This window comes from Felis catus, chromosome B1, assembly GCF_018350175.1.
Source record: "Felis catus isolate Fca126 chromosome B1, F.catus_Fca126_mat1.0, whole genome shotgun sequence".
NCBI classification, from domain to species: domain Eukaryota; kingdom Metazoa; phylum Chordata; class Mammalia; order Carnivora; family Felidae; genus Felis; species Felis catus.
This window is the reverse complement of record NC_058371.1, coordinates 52,953,952-52,975,279: the sequence shown is the minus strand read 5'-3', so window position 1 is coordinate 52,975,279 and position 21,328 is coordinate 52,953,952. Positions and strand designations below refer to the sequence as shown.

General features: G+C 39.7%; 1 protein-coding gene and 1 pseudogene across 1 annotated transcript; both read left to right on the top strand.

Moving 5' to 3' along the window:
• Positions 1 to 1,978: 1,978 nt before the first annotated feature.
• Positions 1,979 to 2,931, top strand: LOC109499351 (annotated as a pseudogene).
• A 2,280-nt stretch (positions 2,932 to 5,211) lies between these two features.
• Positions 5,212 to 7,970, top strand: DEFB134 (defensin beta 134). The gene is made up of 2 exons (XM_011281571.3): positions 5,212 to 5,269; positions 7,724 to 7,970. The coding sequence occupies exons 1-2, from the start codon at positions 5,212 to 5,214 to the stop codon at positions 7,864 to 7,866; spliced, it is 201 nt and encodes a 66-aa protein (XP_011279873.2). The 3' UTR covers positions 7,867 to 7,970.
• Positions 7,971 to 21,328: the final 13,358 nt, after the last annotated feature.

Below are 21,328 nucleotides of genomic sequence, written 5' to 3'. Positions count from 1 at the left end.
ACAAAAAAACTACTTGAAAAAATGAATTAAGAAAATAATCCCCTTGGGGTTCCTAGGTGACTGAGTCAGTTAAACATCAAATCTTGATTTCAACTTAGGTCATGATCTCCCAGTTCATGAGTTTGAGCCCCGCATCTGGCTCTGCACTGTCAGTGCAGAGCCTGCTTGGGATTCTCTCTCTCTCCTGCCTCTCCCCTGCTCATGCTGTCTCTCTCTCAAAACAAATAAATAAACTTTAAAAAAGAAAGAAAGAAAACAATCCCCTTTTTAGTAGCATCAAAGGAATTAAATACTTTGGAACATATTTAAATAAGGAAGTAAAAAGATCTTTACACTGAAAATTATAGAATATTGATGAAAAAGTGAAGAAGACAAATAAATGGAAAGAAATCCTGTGTTCATGGACTGGAAGAATTAATATTGTCAAAATGTCCATAATACCCAAAGCAATCTACAGATTCAATGCAATCCCTAGTAAAATTCCAATGGCATTTTTCACAGAAATAGGAAAAATGATCTTAAAACTGCTATGGGAGCACAAAAGACCATGAATGACCAAAGCAATCTTAAGAGAGAACGAAGATGAAGGCATCACTCTCTTGACTTCAAACAGTATAAGGCTTTAGTAATCAAAACACTATGGAATTGGGGCGCCTGGGTGGCTCAGTCGGTTAAGCGTCCAGCTTCAGCTCAGGTTACAATCTTGCGGTCCGTGAGTTCGAGCCCCGCGTCGGGCTCTGTGCTGACTGCTCGGAGCCTGGAGCCTGTTTCGGATTCTGCGTCTCCCTCTCTCTCTGCCCCTCCCCCGTTCATGCTCTGTCTCTCTCTGTCTCAAAAATAAATAAAAACGCTAAAAAAAAAAATTAAAAAAAAAAACACTACGGAACTGGCACAAAAACCGGCACATATCAGTGAACAGAATAAAGAGCTCAGAGCTAATCCCACACATATATAATCAACTAATATTTGACAAGGGTGCTAAGAACACATAATGGGGAAACTACAGTCTATTTAATAAATGGGGTGTTGGGAAAACTGGATATCTACATGGAAAACAGTGAAACTGTATTCTTCTCTTACACCATATACAATAAATTCTAAATATATTAAAGATTTAAATGTAAGACCTGTAAGCATAAGACTCCTGGAAGAAAACATGGGGGGAAAGCTCCTTGACGTTGAGTTCTTGGCAATAATTTTTTGGATATGACACCAAAAGAACAGGCAACAAAAGGAAAAATAAACAAGTGGACTACATCAAACTAAAGAGCTTCTGTACAACAAAGGAAACTATCAACAAAATGAGAAGAATGAGAGAAAATGTTTGTGAATCATATATCTGATAAGAGAGTAATATCCAAATTATATAAGGAGCCCATACAACTCAATAGAAAAATAACAAACTAATTAAAAAGAGGCAAAGGTCTTGAATACAGTTTTCCAAAGGAGACATTCAAATGGTCAATAGGTAGATAAAAAGGGCTTCAACATCACTAATCATCAGGGAAATGCAAAGCAAAACCCAATGAGATATTGCCTCACACCTGCTGGAACGGCTATTATGAAAAAGACAAGAGACAGGAAGTGTTGGCAATGATGTGGGGAAAACGGAACCCTTGAGCACTATTGCTGGGAATGTAAATTGGTACTGCCATTACAGAAAACGGTATAGATTTAATCAAAAAAATAAATCAAAATTTAATCAAAGAATTAAAATTACATGTGATCCAGCAATCCCATTTCTGGGCACATATCCAAAGGAAACTTTATCAATATCTCAAAGAGTTATCTGCACACTCATGTTTAATGCAGCATGATTTACAATAGCCAGGATATGCAAACAACAGAATTCCACCAGTAGCGGGAGCAGAGAGCGGGTCCCAGAGAGCCCTGAACAGCCCCACCACCACCACCCGTCTAGGTACCATCACACCTGGGAGGAGCTGCCACAGCCGGCCCAGTCACCATCACTGCAAACATGAGCAGCAAGGCAGAGTCTCAGCAGCTGCCTGACACCCCCAGCACTGCCCACACCAAGCTGGGCATCACCAGGCAGTGGCACAGGGAGCGGTGACCCCGATGGCCTCACATCCACAGTGTCTTCCAGCAGGGACAGGGTCATCCAACCAAGGTTTTGGGAAGAGTGAAATGGCTCCGTGTAGGAAGACAGATATGGGTTTATCAAGAGGAATGACACCAAGGTAGATGTATTTGCACGCCAGACTGCCATAAAGAATAACCCCAGGAAGCACCTTTGCAATGGAGGCAGGGGATGGAGAGACTGCAGAGTTTAATGTTGTTGAAGGAGAAAAGGGTGCAAAGGCAGCAACTGTGATAGGCCCTCATTGCATCCCAGTGCAAGGCAGTAAATATGCAGCAAACCATAAGCATTATGGATGTTATGCATGTCACAGAGGTCCTCCACCCTACTGCCCCCAGAATTACCCAAATGGTGAGAGTGGGGAAAAGAACCAGGGATCAGACAGCGCTCCCTAAGGCCAGGCGCAACCGTGCCAGCCCTAAGGCAGGTGACGATTTCCACTTTACTTACATGCGGAGACCCTACGGGCGTCAACCAGTCTTCCAACCCTCCTGGGCAGGGAGAGGTGGTAGAGGGAGCTGTCGAGCAGGGTGCAGGAGAGCAAGGTAGACCAGTGAGACAGAATATGTATGGGGGGGGGGGCGGGGGGGGGTTATAGACTATGATTCTGTAGGGGTCCTGCTGACCGAAGGCAACAACGCAGAAGATAAGGGAAATCGCGATGAGACCCAAAGCCAGCGGTCACTTCAATGTTGGTACGCTGCAACTTCGATTACAGAGGCCAAAGCCCAGAAAACCCTAAACCACAAGATGACAAAGAGATAAAAGCAGCCAGTTCACCAGCTGAAAAATCATCTGCTCCCAAGAATGGGCAGGGCAGGGCTGAGTAAATGCCACCTTACCATCTTTACCATCATCCAGGTTAGTCTTCCAACAATAAGAAATGGATAAGGAATTCTAGCAATAAGAAATGAACAAAATATTAGAGTTGAAGACCTTAAGTACTTGTTTTTTGCCCATTGACCAGATAAATAGAACTATCTATGCAGCATGGGGGTTTTATCACTTTTACCTAAAGATGTCTCTTTTTGGTAATGACAAATGTGTTTAAAGGAAAAAAAAATGGTTTTTCTCAATACACTTTTAAAGGTTTTTTAATTGTTTCATATCCTGTCAAGCCGAGATTTTTAAGAACCTCATTTTTAATTTGTATTAAAAGTCTCTAACTTCATTTTTTCAAAAAAAGTCAACAAATGGCAAGCACCTGTTAATAAAGGTCTTCAATAATTGTCAAAACTAAAAAATAATAATAATACAAATTTTTAAAAAACATGGAAACAACCTCAGTGACTGTCAATACTAAGTAGATAAAGAAGATGTGGTATGTTTATGCAATGGACTATTATTCAACCATAAGAAAGCAGGAAACCTTGCCATTTGGGACAACATGGATAAACCTAGAGAATATTGTGCTAAGTGAAAAAAGCCATATATAGACAAATACTGGCTGATCTCACTTAAGGAAATCTCAAAAAAGTGAAACTCAGAACCAGAAGGTAAAGTGGATATTGCCAGAATTTGGAAAGTGGGGGAAATGGGGAGATGTTAGTCAAAGGTAACAAACTTTCAGTTATAAGAATACGTTCTAAGGACCTAATGTGCAATATGGTGACTCTAGTTAATAAAATATTGTATACTTGAAATTTGCTAAGCAAGTAAATCTCATATATTCTCACCAGAAAAAAATTGTAACTATTTTTTAATTGTTTTAATTAAATGTTTAATGTTTATTTTTGAGAGAGAAAGAGACACAGCGTGTGAGCAGGGGAGAGGCAGAGAAGGAGGGAGACACAGAATCCGAAGCAGGCTCCAGGCCCTGAGCTGTCAGCACAGAGCCCAGCAAGGGCTAGAACTCAACAACCTCGAGGTCATGACCTGAGCCTGAAGTCAGAGGATTAACTGCTTAACCGCTTAACCCACTGAGCCAACCAGGCGCCCAAATTGTAACTATTTGAGGGGATAGATATGTTAATTAGTTTGTTTGTGGTAAGCATTTCACAATGTATATGTACTTCAAATCATCACATTTTACTGCTTAAACATTAGCAACTTTCATTTGTTAATTATACCTCACTAAAGCTGTTGAGGAAAAGTCTTGAAGAATGGTTGGGGTAACAGATATGTTCATCATCTTGAATGTGATGATGGTTTCACAAAAGTATATGTGTCAAAGCTTATCAAATTCTACACTTTAATATTTAAATTTTTATGTCATTTATATCTCAATAAAGATTTTTTTTAAGTTTATTCATTTACTTTGAGAGAGAGCAAGCACAAGTGAGGGAGGGGCAGAGAGAGGGGAAAGAGAGAGAGAGAGAGAGAGAGAGAGAATCCCAAGCAGGCTCTACACCATCAGCAGAGACCAGGGCTCATAACCCATGAACTATGAGATCATGACCTGAGCCAAAATCAAGACTTGGAGGCTTAATCGACTGAGCCACCCAGGCACCCCAGTAAAGATTTTTTTCAATAGTGATAGTTCTAAAAAAGACCTTGACAGAATATTATGCAGCTTTTAAAATATCATTTATGAAGAGTTTATAATGAGACAAAAAATACTTATGGTATATATCATGCTACAAAAACAGCATATCTGAGTATATTGTTTAGAACTATACAAAACAAAATATCAAATAATAAACCAGGCATAAATAAAATTTCTTTAAGAAACACACAGCTTGTTTCTGAGAGATGAGGCTCACGTGTTAACTTTTCCTTCCTTGTCATTTTTAGTATTTTATAAATTTTCTAAAATTGGCATTTAATTTTTGTTGTAACATGAAAAACCCAAAAATTCAAGGTTATTTCCTTGAAAAAGAAAAACTATAGTTCTCAGCTCTCCATTAATACTTTTGGGAAATCCAGGTGGGGGAGCAGTGCCTTCGTCAACAGGAGAAGTGGCCACACCAGAAAGAGCTGGCTGTTTTTCCTCACACAAGCTGGCCAACTCCACTGCCTCGGGGAAGATCAGTGTAGCATGTCTACCCAGAGCAGTGTATACCCCAGACCTCTCAGGTTTGTACAGGACGGTGTGTTCAACCTTCCCTTTCTGCACTCTGACAGCCAGTGTCAGACCCTGCCACCTTCATCCTCAGCAGAAGCTCCCGGCCATGAAGCCTCTCGTCATTGTCCTTGTCTTGCTCTCCCGTGTGGACCCAGCTCTGGCAGGTAAAATGGGACTCTTCCTGGGGAACCATTTGTCTAGAAGAGCAACTCCACTAAGCAAACCTACAAATGTCCTCCTACCGTGGACCCTTTTATTTTCAAATTGGAAGCATCAACCGGTTTGATGTTAGCAAGACCTGAGCTTGAATCTGGGCTCTCCAACTTGTTAACTGTGCAGCTTTAGGCAAAAGTCAAAGCTTCTCTGAACCTTAGTTTCTTCATTCACAAAATGGAAACAAAACTAACCTCTGAGTCTTGCCAGGATTAAGTGTGCTGATGTATAGAACAGGCCTATACATAACAGGTACGTGACTCCTGAGAGTTTTCATAATATTTTCATTAGTAATACCCCATCCTGTTTTGCCACTATTGTTTTGTCCCTAATTTAGGAACACATCCAGGCAGAATAGTCCAAAACAGAAAATAGTGATAACACAATTTGTTAGCTTTCTAATTTACTGAAATTTATAATTTGTAGATTCCTTAGATATGTGGAGAAATAGATTTGGAACTACTTGTTCCAAGAGAATTAAGGAGCTTTACGTGCTAAAAGAAATATCTGATCAGGGACACATGAGAGAATGCTGACTGGCCTCAAACTGTAGCTTGACCACATTCATGACTGATTTTTAAAATCTCTCCTGGGGCGCCTGGGTGGCGCAGTCGGTTGGGCGTCCGACTTCAGCCAGGTCACGATCTCGCGGTCCGTGAGTTCGAGCCCCGCGTCAGGCTCTGGGCTGATGGCTCAGAGCCTGGAGCCTGTTTCCGATTCTGTGTCTCCCTCTCTCTCTGCCCCTCCCCCGTTCATGCTCTGTCTCTCTCTCTCTCTCTCTCTCTCTGTCCCAAAAATAAATAAATGTTGAAAAAAAAAAATTTAAAATCTCTCCTGAATATTCTCTTCACTCAGTGCTATTGAATCAGTTCAAGTCCATATGTTATAGGGTCCATTTAATTTCTCATCTGCCCTCAAGTAATCTCTAGGCAGGTGAACCAGATTTTCTGGTCACCTGACTCATTAGGCTGGATTTTTTTTTTTAATTTTTTTTTCAACGTTTTTTATTTATTTTTGGGACAGAGAGAGACAGAGCATGAACGGGGGAGGGGCAGAGAGAGAGGGAGACACAGAATTGGAAACAGGCTCCAGGCTCCGAGCCATCAGCCCAGAGCCTGACGCGGGGCTCGAACTCACGGACCGCGAGATCGTGACCTGGCTGAAGTCCGACGCTTAACCGACTGCGCCACCCAGGCGCCCCTGGCTGGATTTAAGAATCCATACAACCCAGGCCTCTTGAAGCTATTGATGGGACCAATTCCACTAGGGTTTATGGAAATGGATTCATGGCTTCTAGACAACTGAGATAGTCTACAATATTCACTTTAGTGCCTTATACATTCCCAAAGCTGTCATTTCTGTAGGAATTTCTTGTCTTGTTACATAGCCCACTTCACTTCATCTCCCTGGGCTTTCATCTTGCCAGGTAAGTAATCCTGATCCCTTTTTTGCCCTATAGGACAATTACCTTCCAGGACATGATAACTTACACAGGATATGGGCTGACTCAAAATTTCTACAGATGACCAAAATACTTGACATTCTTTTCCTTTTAACACCTTCTTACATATGGAAATAAAGACATATCCATATTTTGATAATTCTACAGAGTAACATGTCCGTAAAATCATAAGCTCAGCTCAAAATGCCCTGGGTACCAATAAGACATTCTAAATCTTCAGAATATATTTTATCCTCCACTGAACTCATCATAGCATTCTGTTTTGCAAATGATTCTGTCTTCTGCGCTCTCATAGATATTTTGTGTTTCTTCTCTCCTGGTCTAGATTGAAAATTCTTTGAGTTTAAGGTCTACATTGCATTCAAATCTTATAAAAACTGGCTTGGGAATGAATACATAATTAAATAATGAGTGAATGACTACATGCATAGGTAACTTGATTGTTTAGAGTATATTAACTTACCAATTTGGGCAAACTTCCAAGCTACTAATTGTCTCAGCTCAGAGTACCATAACAAAATACCACTGATTGTGTGGTTTCAACAAAATGAATTTTCTCACAGTTCTGTAGGCTGGACAGTCCAGATCAACCGCAGGCTGATTCTGTTTCTGATGGGAGTTATCTTCCTGGATTTTAGACAACCAGCCTCTCTCTGTGTTTAAGAGCCCCACCCTTAGAGATGCAATTCACTTTACCTCCTAGAATCCCTCTCTCCAAATAGTCACATTGGGGGTGAGGGTTTCAACATACGAATGGAGAATGAGGGATAAAGTGAACACAATTCAATTCATAGCACTAGTTCATCCTTTTTCAACTACAGAATCAATCATTATGATTAAGACTTGATTAAGTCCCCTTGGAATCCAGTTTGATAGAAATGGAGGCACTAATTCTGTGACTTTTTGGACTAAATAATTATTTTTGTATTCATCTTCTTTCCAGGCTTGAATCCACTGTCATCAGAAATGCACCAGAAATGCTACGGGAATGGTATCTGTAGACTTGAGTGCTCTACAAGTGAAATGTTAGTTGCCTACTGTATGTTTCAGCTGGAGTGCTGTGTCAAAGGAAACCCTGAGCCCTGACACAAGAAGCCAGTGAATGCCAATTAACTTGAAAGTAATTGACATCCTCTCCACCAACTTTCACACAGCCAGGGAATTTAGATTAAACTGTGACACTGTGATGTGCCCACAGTTGTTGGTTTTTAGCATTTTTTACATAAGCCATCAGAATCTTATGATTTTGCATTTGAAAAGCTGAGCTGCAGCCTTGCTCAAGACAGCTAAGCTTCTCATGAAAACAACTTAGGATATGTTTTCTCGCTTCAAAGTGATATCCATGCTCTTCTCAGTGCCTATTTCTCTCTTTACTCTTAGAAAGGACACCTTAATTATTCATAGAAGCTTCAAATTACAGAAACATCCAGTCCCTTCAGTTCCCCCATTTTCTTTCTCTTTGTACCGCCCATCTTAGAGAAACAGATCTGCCCTGGCCCCCTGATGACTTTGTAGGTTTCTCACAAAGACCACATAGGTGAGGCTTAACTGCAGGCTGGCCCAAGTCTTGACTGAGTCTGACCCTGTAGTTCTTCGTGAAACACAAGGGAAAAGGCTTTGTGGTAATGGGAAGCCACGAAGTAGGTTCTCAGCCACAACCATGATTTCAGAGAGTGAAAGCACAGGACTTCCTCCCTCAACCTCCTTAGGGTTTAGTTACAGGCTACCAGACCACTTGGCTATGGTTTGCAGTCAACTCCTCACCAGCAGAGTGGCCCAACACCTCTGCTACCTCTCATCTGGCCGCTCTGGTTGGGGGTCATCCTGTAGCACTAGGAACTAACACCACGCTGATCTTACTTTGCCGTGCATATAAGTAATAAATTGTCTGAATCCATTTGGACCCACTGTTTTCTTTACCAGTCAACCCTATGAAGGTGTCCAGGCAAACCTACAAATTCTATTATGGTGCTGATTATCCCACTGACTACAGTGATGCTGCTGCACGTCTGCCTAACTGCTTAACACCGTCAACCTATACACAAATGCATGAGTGCGGAGTTCTGCACTTGCTGTTCAGGATAAGGGGCGCAGCGGCCGAGGGGGTAGATTCTGGTTGTCTTCTTTAACTTCAGTGCTGAACACAGCATGGTCTCTCTAGTAATTCTGAGAAGATGGAGCTGTAGCTGCAAATAGTCGATTGACGATCTAGTACATGGCCGAGGAAACAACGGCTAAGTCCTGGCTTGAAATCACAGTACTGCCCTTGCAGCCACTCTCTGCAACTGGACAGAGAAGAAAGGAGAATAGTAGATGAGAAAGATGAGGGGTTGTGAGGAGCTCTACCCTCCCAGACGCTGTTCAGTCTTTGAGAAAATCCAGTGTTTGTGACTTTAGGGAGGAAGGCACTAAAAATATGATAGTGTGTCCTCTTCTCAGAAGCCCGAACTCACCTGCAGAGTCAGTAGGGGAGATGGGCCAAATGGAATAGCATTAGAGATGGCCTGGAATGGCAGTCATGGTTATTAAGTATCCAGAGTAAGGAATGCATCCAGACAGGGCCCAGGAAAACTATTGGACTCTGAAGGAGGCAAGGGAATCGTCATCCAAAGAGCACTGGACCTTATCAAAGTGTGACTCCAGACCTCCTAACATCCCAGGTAACTTTAGGTTTGCTTCTCATTTTACTCTTTCACCTCAGATGTACATCCTCTATGCACACAGATAACTGAAATTTGAAAGCAATTCAGTCTGCTATCTGAGGAGCCTCTCTTTCCAAATGGATCAAAGGACACCATTCTTTTTAGGGAGGTGATCGTCAAAGCAACAGAGAAAACATGAGTTATCTCTGCTGGAACAATCAGAAACTCTCTGGAATCTGGTTAAGTCTTGAACAAACAGAAATTCCCACCACTAAGGAAAAAAAAAAAAAAGAAAGAAAGGAAAAGAAAGTTGGATAGGCCAACAGTACGCTGCCTTTACCTGACTGTTCCATAAACCCAAACCTCTACATTCATATACCCTGTCAGGAAATGAACTCTGTTGTTAACAATGGTAGCTGTAAACTGTTTTATTCTTTTGACATAAGGTGTTGAAAGGGCGGGCCTACGCCAGCCGACTCCATCTTGTTCTGGGTCCTTCACCTAGACCACGCCTCCTCCCCTTGAGTAACCTCCCGCTCACCCATTCAAACTTCCTGATCAAAACAGCCCAGAGACCTGCAAAACAGGACTCCGACCCTTCCCCAGCCAATCAGCTGAGGCCACAGCCATTACCTCACCAACTGCCCCTAGACCCCTATAAAACCTTTGTGCTTTTGAAACTAGCACTCTCTCTCCCCGGTATCTCACCACTGCATCGGTGCAGGTAGGGGATTGAGCTCGAGCTAGCTCGAATAAAGGCTCTTTTGCTTTTGCATGGGACTCGGCTCCCTGGTGGTCTTTGGGGATCACAAATTCTGGGCATAACAGTGTGAATATTACACAAGCAATCTGGCTTTTCTGGGATTCTGTAAATATGGAACCTGAAAAGAAATTGGCTAACTATGGTTAGTCTCTGTACATGGACACATCCAAAAGAAACTTAATTCTAAGATCCAAAGCATTTTTTTTAAATAAAGTATTTACCAAATCTCTCAGTAAAGCCACAAAATGTGGAAGGGTATTCTCACAATAGAGAGCAAACTTCCTTTAGGATTATTTTTGGATATCAGTCCCTGACATCCCACTCATCTGGTGGCAAAATTGCAGTCTAAAAATGATACATGGTGTCCATCAATAGATGAATGGATAAAGAAGATGTTGCCGGCATGCACACATGCGCGCGCGCACACACACACACACACACACTAGAATATTAGTCATAAAAAAAGAATGCCATTTGAGACAACATGGATGGACCTAGAGGGTATAGTGCTAAGTGAAATAAGTCAGACAGAGGAAGATAAATACTATATGATTTATTTCACTTATATGCGGAGTCTAAAAAATAAAACAAATGAACAAAACAGATTCTTAAATGCACAGAACACACTGGTTGCCAGAGGGGAGGCAGGTGGGGAGATGGGTGAAATAGAGGAAGGGGACTAAGAGGTACAAACTTCCAGTTATAAAATAAATAAATCACAGAGATGAAAAATACAACATAGGGAATATAATCAATAATATTGTAATAATGTTGCATGGTTGACATCTGGGGACTACACTTATCATGGGGAGCACTGAGTGATGTATAAAATTGTAGAATGTGTTGTACACCCAAAATGAATATAACATTGTACGTCAATTATACTTCAATAATAAATAAGAAAAAATAAAGAATAAAAATGACATCTGGGATGTCTAGAAGTTGTGGTAGAGATTCTGAGAAGACTCAAGAGCAAGAAAAAGCTCTGTCTTTAAGGAAATTCGTTTTTGCTTAGAGCTGACTTAAATAAGTGGCTTTGATGTCTCTCAATTAGCCAAGGAGCTGATGAACTAGAACTGCCTTTAAAGATTCAGAGATCATGGCAACAACCACAGAGATAGATTTTTAACCCAGCCTTCTCCTTTTGCTCCTTTTAGTGGAGACAAGATAGGGTAGAGAAAGAGAATCCATTACCTTCCCTAGTGCTCTGAGTGACTCTCTTCACCAATTGCTTCCTGTGACCATAAGCCAGGGAGATAGAGACATCCTCAATCTCTCTCCTTTTCTTGTATGTCACACAGAAGTGGGACGGCCTCCATAGCTTGAATGTGTCCTAAAATCAGCTAGAATATAAAAATAATCTTGCCTCGTTAAACTAAAATCCCATAAAGAGCACGATGTTGGTTTTCTGATGCTTTGTATTTCAGAACATTTTCATCATTCAGGATTTGCATTTCAAATCCTGTTAGCTTGTTTAAATATTGGAAACCTCCGTTCATTTGTATATTTGATCCAATGTGCAATCCATACCCTTCTGACTCAATAACTGTGAATTATTTGCTTTACTCCATCGAGTTCATTCTCTTTTTGATTTTCCCAAACAGCTTTTTTGAATTCTTTGTAAGGTGAATTGCAGATCTCCTTTTCATTGGACTCAGTTATTGGAGATTATTGTGATCTTTTGTGGTGCCATGTTTCCTTCATTCTTCATGTTCCTTGGAGCTTTGTGCTCCTGATCTCCCATCTCAAGTATCAGTGTCCTCTTCCCATCATTACTAGCTGCATTCAGATGAGAGGTACTTTTTGTTGGTCTTGCTTATATCTGGGGCTTTTTCTGACCTTGTATAGATACACCCGCTCCAAACTGCAGGTACCCTCTTGTAGCAGAATTCTTAAGTTTTTGTCTTCATTCAATTTTCAACACATCAGGATGATTGCTAGAAAACTTATTTTCCCAAATGGACCACTACAGCCCACAATTGTGATTTCTCCCTTGACACACACAGGCTTTGGTTCCCCACCATGTTCACTCCCACCTACTGGAGCTCACTTTTGCCACCACCCTTAGAAACACATACAAGGAACCAGTCACAGTGTGGAAGGGAAAGGGGAAATATGAGTTTGGCACTCAGGGAATTGGGAGAGATTGCAGACCAGATGGATTACCACTAGACATCTTAAAATGGCCAAAATTCAGAACACTGACAACAGCACTGTTGGCAAGGATGTGGACTAACAGGAACTCTAATCATTGCTGGTGGGAATACAAATTGTGCAGCCATTTCAGAAGACTGTTCGAGAGCTTTTTAAAAAACTAAAAATACTCTGAATATGGTCCAGCTATCACACTCATTGGTATTTATCCAAAGAAATGGAAACCTATGTCCACACAAAAATCTGCACACTTGTGTTTAAAGCAGCATTATTGATAATTGCCATCACTTGAAAGAAACCAAAATCCTTCAGTAGATGAATGAATGAATAGATAAACTATAGCACATCCACAATGGAATATTATTCAGCACTAAAAACAAATGAGCCATTAAGCTGTGAAAAGATGTGAAAAAGATTTAAATTCATATTACCAAGTGAAAGAAGCCAATCTTAGGGCTACATACTGTATGATTTCAACTATATGGTATTCTGGAAAAGGCAAAACTATGGAGACAGCAAAAGATCAGTTGTTTACAGGGGTTAAAGGGGAGGAAGAGATGAATAAGTATAGAACAGAGGATTTTTAAGGCATTGAAAATACTCTGTATGGTACCATAATGATGGATACATGTCAGTATACAATTGTCCAAACCTACAGTATGTACAACATCAAGAGTGAAGCTTAGGGGCACCTGGTTGGTTCAACCAGTAAAGCATGCAAATCTTGATCTCAGGACTGTGAGTTCAAGCCCCACATTGTGCATAAAACGTACTTTAAAAAAAAAAAAAAAGAGCGAAGCTTAGTATAAGCTACAAACTTTGGGTAATAATGATGTGTCCATGTGTACATGTGTCCATGTAGATTAATCAGTTGTAACCACATTATTTTTTTAATGTTTATTTATTTTTGAGAGATACAGAGACAGAATGCGAGTGGGTTAGGGGCAGAGACAGAGAGACACAGAATCTAAAGCAGGCTCCAGGCTCTGAGCTGCCAGCACAGAGCCTAACGCGGGGCTCAAACTCACATGCTATTAGATCATGACCTGAGCCAAAATCAGACGCTCAACCGAGTGAGCCACCCAGGCACCCCAAATGTACTACATTATTTAGAGCAGCACTATCAACAATAACCAAAGCATGGAAAGAGCCCAAATGTCCATCAACAGATGAATGGATAAAGAATATGTGATATATATATACAATGGAGTATTACCCAACAATCGAAAAGAATGAAATCTTGCCATTTGCAACTACATGGGGTATTATGCTAAGTGAAATTAGTCAGTAAGAGAAAGACAAATATCATATGACTTCACTCCTATGAGGACTTTACGATAAAGAACAGATGAACATAAGGGAAGGGAAACAAAAATAATATAAAAACAGAGAGGGGGACAAAACATAAGAGACCCTTAAAAATAGAGAACAAACAAAGGGTTACTGGAGGGGTTGTGGGAGGGGGGATGGGCTAAATGGATAAGGGGCATTAAGGAATCTACTCCTGAAATCATTGTTGCACTATATGCTAACCAACTTGGATGTAAATTAAAAAATGAATAAATATTTTTTTAAAAAATGTACCACATTAGTTCAGGATGTTGCTAATGGAGGAAGATAGGACTGAGGACCTGGTGAGGGGAGTGAGTAAATGGGAATCTCTGTACCTTCCACTCAATTTTTCTGGGACCTAAAACTATTCTAAACAATTAAAATCTATTAAAATACAAAAAAATAAATAAATAAAAGAAAGAATGATACTGATTTCTGATATTAGCTGCTGATATATGGTACAACACGGATAAATCTCAAATGCATTATATTAAATTAAAAATCCAGATTTAACTGGCTACATACTGTTTGATTCCATTTTAATGACCTTCTGAAAATGGCAAAACTATAGGGAAAGAAAACAGGTCAGTGATTGCCAGGAACTAAGGGAAACAGGAGAGGTTTTCTACACAAGCATATGAAAGAATATTTGGGCAGGATACAATTACTCTGTATTTTGGTTGTGGTGTGGTTACACAACTGTATCTGTTTGTCAAAACTTAAAGATATATACTGGAAAAAAGGTTATGTTTACTCGATGTGCACTCCTTAATGAAAATGAGTAAAAATGAGGAAAATAAAGTTTGTTTAAAAAAAAAAGGAGTAAGTATATCTTTATTTGCAGATGACACAATTGTTTATGTAGAGAGTCTTAAATGTAAATCAGAAATTTTAGAATTAGTGAGGTTAGCAAAGTTATGATGCAAAGTCATCATAAAATCAATTGTATTTTTATATGCTAGCAGCAAAAGAAAAATGAAAATGAAATTTAAAAGGCCATTCCATTTATAGTAGCATCAAAACTATAAAGCATTGCAGCAATAAAAAAAAGAAGACCTAAATGGAGGAAATACTATATTCATGAATTGTCGTCGATTCTTTCTAAAACGACCTATAGATTTGATACAATCCCAGAAGACATTTTTGTAGAAACCAAAAAACTAACTCTAAATTTGATATAGAAATGCACAGGACATAAAATTTTTAAATGATATTTAAATAGAAAAACCAAATAGCAGAACTATCATTCTATGAATTTAGGATTTATTATAAAGCCATTATTAAGAAAGGCAGCATGGGGGTGACTGGGTGGCTCAGTCGGTTAAGTGTCTGACTTCGGCTCAGGTCATGATCTAGCAGTCCGTGAGTTTGAGCCCCATATTGGGCTCTGTGCTGACAGCTCAGAACCTGGAGCCTGCTTCGGATTCTGCGTCTCCCTCTCTCTCTGCCCTCCCCTCTCCCCTCCTCTCCAACCCCCGCTCACACTCTGTCTCTCTCTCTCTCTCTCAAAAATAAATAAACATTTTAAAAGGCAGCATGATACTGTTCAAGGATTGACTAATGGAACAGAATAGAGAACCCAGAAATTTGATTTTGTACACAGCTGCCAAGGAAATCCAATGGGAAAAGGAAAATCTCTTCAACACGTGCTGCTGAAACAGCTTAATATTCATATTAAAAAAAAGAAACCTTTTCTCAGACCACACTCAAAAATTAATTCCAGATGGATCATAAAAGTAAGCATAAAAGCTAAGATCACAAGAGAACAGAGAATATTTTTATAACTTGAGGTAGGCAAAGGTTTCTTGGGACCCAAAAGAGCAATAACCTGAAAAGGAAAAACATTGATAAATTTGACTTTAACAAAATTCAAAACTACCAAACATCAAAACACACCATTAAAAAAATAAGAAGAAGAAAACTAAAGATTAAGAAGTCAATAATAACAGACCAAAAAAAGTAAAAAATGGACAAAAGTTTTGAACACACACCTAACAAAAGAAATCTAGAAATCGCCAAGAACCACATTAAAAAGTGTTTTTTGGTCATCAGGAAAATGCAAACTACAATGACAGTGAGATACCACTGCACATATACACTGCAATGGCTAAAAATTAAATAGGCTAATGCCACCAATATTAACAAGAATGTGGAGACACAGGGTATATATTACATTATTGGTAGAAGTATAAAATGTACAACTGCTTTGAAAAAAGTTCTTAAGTTTTATTATAAAATTAAATGTACATCTATACAACAGACTATTTGGTAAATTAAAAATGAAATATTGGTTCGTGCTACAACAGGAATGAACCTTGCAAATCTTATATGAAGTGAAAAAAATCAGTCAAAAATCTTTTTATGTGAAATGTCTAATTCAGGCAAATCAAAAGGAGATGAGTGGTTAGCCAGTGCTGAGTGAGGATGTAAAGAAATAGAGAATCTTATGGGTTAAATTGTGTCCCCCAAAATTCATATTTTGAAGTGCTCATTCCAAGTACCTCAGAATTTGACCTTATTTTAAAATGGCATTGTTGTACATGTCAAAATGGCCTTATGTTGTACATAAGGATGGGTCCTAATCCAATAGGACTGATGTCCTTGCAAAAAGGGTAAATTTGCAAAGGATACAAAAATACAGATTTGAAGGGGTACATTCACCCCAGTGTTTATAGCAGCATTATTAACAATAGCCAAACTATGGAGAGAGCCCACATGTCCATCAACTGATGAACGGATAAAGAAGAGAATGGAATGTTACTCGGCCATCAAAAAGAATGACATTTTGCCATTTACAATGATGCTAAGCAAAATAAGTCAGAGAAAGACAAATACCATATGATTTCACTCATATGTGGAATTTAGGAAACAAAACAGATGAACACGTGGCAAGGGAAAAAAGAGAGAGGGAAGCAAACCATAAGAGATTCTTACTGATAAAGAACCAACTGAGGGTTGATGGAGGGAAGGGAGTAGGGAATGGGCTAAGTGGGTGATGGGCACTAAGGAGGGCACTTTTGTGTGATGAGCACTGGGTGTTATATTTAAGTGATGAATCAGTAAATTCTAGTCCTGAAACCAATATTACACTATATGTTAACTAACTAGCATTTAAATAAAAATTTGGAATATAGAAAAATAAATAAATAAATAAATAAATAAATAAATAAAGTTGGGAATTATAAATATAATAATAGTAAAAGGGTAAATTTGGACATAGACCTATGCACACAAGGAAAACACCACATGAAAGGTAGCGATTAGGGTGATGCTTCCTTAAGCTGAGGAATGCCAGCAAACCATGTGAAGTTAGGTGAGAGGCATGAAACACATTCTCTCTCCCAGCCTTCAGAAAGAACCAGTCCTGCTGATATCTTCATCTTAGACTTATAACCTTCAGAACAATAATACAATAAATTTCCATTCTTTAAGCACCTGGTTTTTGGTACTTTGTGAAAACCCTAATATACAAACACAGGAATGACTGCTACAGAGTTTCTTTGGGAAGGGATCAAAACATTGTAACGTTGTTTGGGCAGTGGGTGGTACAAGTCTGTGACTATTCTAAAAACCACAGGAGCTCATACTTTAAAGGGAGGGGTTTTATGAAATTATGGAATGTGAACTGTATATCTATAAAGTTGCCTAAAAGAAAACTAAACATACAACTACCCTGTGTCTGAGAAATTCCACCCATAGGTATTGACCCAAGAGAAATAAAAGCTTCTCTTCACAAAGAGATTTGTACAAGAGTGTTCGTTGCAGCTTTGCTGCAATAGGTAAAAAGTAGAAACAGTTCACACGTGCATCCAGAGGAGAATGGATAAATAATCTGCGGTAAAGTCACACAATAGAATACTACTCAGCAATGGAAAGGAATGGACTACAGATGAGGCAGTATCATAGAAGAACCTAAAATATTACCTATGTGGGGGCGCCTGGGTGGCGCAGTCGGTTAAGCATCCGACTTCAGCCAGGTCACGATCTCGCGGTCCGTGAGTTCGAGCCCCGCGTCAGGCTCTGGGCTGATGGCTCAGAGCCTGGAGCCTGTTTCCAATTCTGTGTCTCCCTCTCTCTCTGCCCCTCCCCCGTTCATGCTCTGTCTCTCTCTGTCCCAAAAATAAAAATAAAAAAACGTTGAAAAAAAATTAAAAAAAAAAATATTACCTATGTGGAAGGAAAACCCTTACACAGTAAGGGTAACAGTAAGTAACCCTTACACACTCTAATGATACATATACATATACATATATATATATACACATATATATATGAAGTTCTAGAATAGGCAAACACAACCCACCACCTATGGTTAATATAAAACTTAACAGAAGTTGCTGCTCAGCAAATAGAAAGCTGGTGGCAAATAACTGGAAAAGGGAATGAGGGAACTTTCTGGAGGGATGCAAATGTTTGATACCTTGATAAGGTTTCAATTACATAGGTGTATGCATTTGTCAAAGCTCTTTAAGTGATACACTTAATACCTGTGTATTTCATTGTATGTAAGTTTTTAATGTAAAAAAAAAACTATTGAACACTAATTAATGATGTCATTCTGAAGTGTTGAGAGAGGAATGTTCTGATGTTTGTAACTTACTTTGAAGTGCATCCATAATTAGATGGATCAGTGGTTAGATTTCTTATATCCACAGAAATAAGTGTTTTGTGTGTAGTTGAAGGCCTGATATTGGCTTTCCTCTACTGGCACAAGTTCAGTTTTATGTGGAGAAAGGGACGTAAAGGGGAAAATTTTTGCAGATGTTCCTGGAAGGAGAGAGGAATGTGGAGTCCGTTAGATGACTCTCAGCCACATAAATATTTGCCTGAGTCCTGTGCAGAGTCTTCAGGAAGTAGCAGTAAGTCCTGTTTTCTAAAGGGACTCTGTGAGACCTGAAGCCATGAGCAGCATTGATCTCATGCTGAAGTGATGGGGGAAAAAAAATACAACGCAGGTGTATTTACCTATCTCAGTATGGACTATAGTATGAGGCTGGCTCAGTGGAGCCTGCAGGGAATGTGGCAGCCCTTTCTTTTGCCCTAAAGAATATGGAGAGACATCAGAGTGAACAGGACAGTACCAACCAGTGGCACCTGCAAGGGGAAGATCCCACCTCCAATCAAATTTCCAATAGCAGACACCAACACCAGAACTCAAACAAGAAAAGCATGGAAGAATTTTTAGGGAGGTCGGTCTCATAAGGCACATCCAAGGTCTCGGAGTAAATGAGTGATTTGAGGCAGACAAGACAAGAAAGCATAACTCAGTACAATTATAACTTCATCACCATTCAGAGGCTTGATGGAACTCGTGTATCACAGATGACTATTAAGTTAGAAAAATTAAGTCTAGCCTATTTTAGTCTACTCTATTTCACAAACATGTATAGAGTCCACGACAGCAAACACTAAAAAAGAAGAAGGAAAAAGGGGAAGAGGAAGAAGAAAGGGACCAAAAAGAAGGAGTAGTAGTAGAGGTGGTAGGAGAAGAGGAACAATAAATAATGAATAATGAAGAAGAAAGAAGAAGGAGAAGTAGAGTGAGAGGAAGAGGGGGAAGGAGAGAGTGAGGGGGAAGGGGAGAGGGAGGGGGAAGGGGAGAGGGAGGGGGAGGGGGAGAGGGAGGGGGAGGAGGAGAGGGAGGGGGAGAGGAGGGGGAGGGGAAGGGAGGGGGAGGGGGAGAGGGAAGGGAGGAGGGAGGGGGAGGGGGAGAGGGAGGGGGAGAGGGAGAGGGAAGGGGGGAGGGAGGAGGAGGGGGAGGGGGAGAGGGAGAGGGAGGGGGGAGGGGGGAGAGAGGAAGAGGGAGAGAGGGAGGAGAGAGAGAGGGGGAGGGGCAAGGATCCTCTTTATTGGTTATAGTAAAGAAGGAACCCCCTATATTACCTACTCTTCCCACCTGAACAGGACACCCTCAGGACGGATGTAGCTGATGACAGTAGTGATGTTAATGACATTGAAACATAACTTGGCTGTGTGTATAATCACCTTTTTTCCTTTTCACAGAAGAGCTTAAAAAGTCTAGTTCAGTCTTAGGATATAATCTGCACAGGATGGGTATTTGACCTATCATAGCAGCCAGTGTTGACTTAAAACCCCATACTTTGACAGTGTCCCCTCCCAGAAGCTTGCCCATCAGGAGCAAATCTATTCCTTCTTTCCCTGTCATATTGGAAGAACTGCTTCTCTTTTGGCTTAATTCCCCCTATAACCTATTCAAGAAACAAGAGGGCTGAATCACTACTAACTTGAATGATTTATCTTGCTTGTGATGATAAAATTTAATAATATTTAAGAATAGAAACATTTTCACAGCCTTGTCATACTAAACAGTACAAAATTTCTCTGTGCATTGTAAACTACAACATTCTCCATATTTAAACGCAAATATTTTCAACGTTATTATTTCCAGTGTCAAATAATGAGTGTTTCTTAGGAGATTCCCAAATAGAAAAAGTCAGACAATTCCATAGAAAAAATGGATGAAACTCTTGAACAGGTATATCACAAATAAGAATATCTAAATGGCCAGTAAGGGGTATCTGGCTGGCTTAGTCAGTAGAAGATATGACTCTTGATCTCAAGGTCGTGAGTTCTGGGCATGGAATCTAATTTTTAAAATGGCCAATAATCACATAATAAGTTGGATAGTTTCATTAGTCATCAGTGAAATGCAAATTAAACCACCACATGACATCACTACATACTCTTCAAAATGAAGGGGGGAAAAGACCAAAGTACTAGTTGTGGAAAGGGTTGGAAAAAAGCAAGAACTCCTGGACACTGCCTGGAGTATTAATTGATATAACCAATTTGGACAACAGTTTAACAGTATCTACTAAAATTGAATATATGCATGGTTCATGGCTAGCAGTTTCACTCCCAAGTATATACCCACAGAAATGCTTGCATATAAGACTCAAAAAACACATACAAGAATGTGCATCACAGAACTATTTATAAGAGGTAAAACCCAGAAACTACATAAATGACCATGTCTGCTAGAATATTCAAATCTTCCCCAATGCAATACTATACAACACTGAGAATACATAAACTATAATTACATCAAACAATATCAATTAAGGTCATAAAGTAATGTAGATTAGAAGCCAAACACAAAAGAGTACCATTTATATAAAGGATTCCATTTATATAAAGTTTAAAAATTGGGCCACCTGGCTGGCTCAGTCTGTTAAGCATCCAACTTTTGATTTCAGCTCAGGTCATGATCTCATGGTTCATGAGATCAAGCCCTGCACCGGGCTCTGTGATGACAGCGTGGAGCTGGCTTGGGATTCTCTCTCTCTCCCTCTCTCTCTCTCTCTGCCCCTCCCCCACTCTCTGTCTCTCTCAAAATAAATAAATAAACTTTTTTTTAAAAAAAAGCAAAAAATAAAGTTCAAAAATAGGTGCCAAAGCTTATGCTATTAGAAGCTGGGCTAGAGATTATTATCCTTTGTGGAACAGGGACGAGTAGTGACTGAGATGTTGTAATATTCTTTTTCCATCTGAGTGCAGGTTACGTGGATGTGTTCAATTTATGAACTTCATTAAGATATTCATTTATGATTCGCAACTTTTCTGATTGCATCATATACTTCAAAAAAAGTTTTTAGGAAATGTTTAATAAGGAATAAATTAACGAAAAGAACAATCC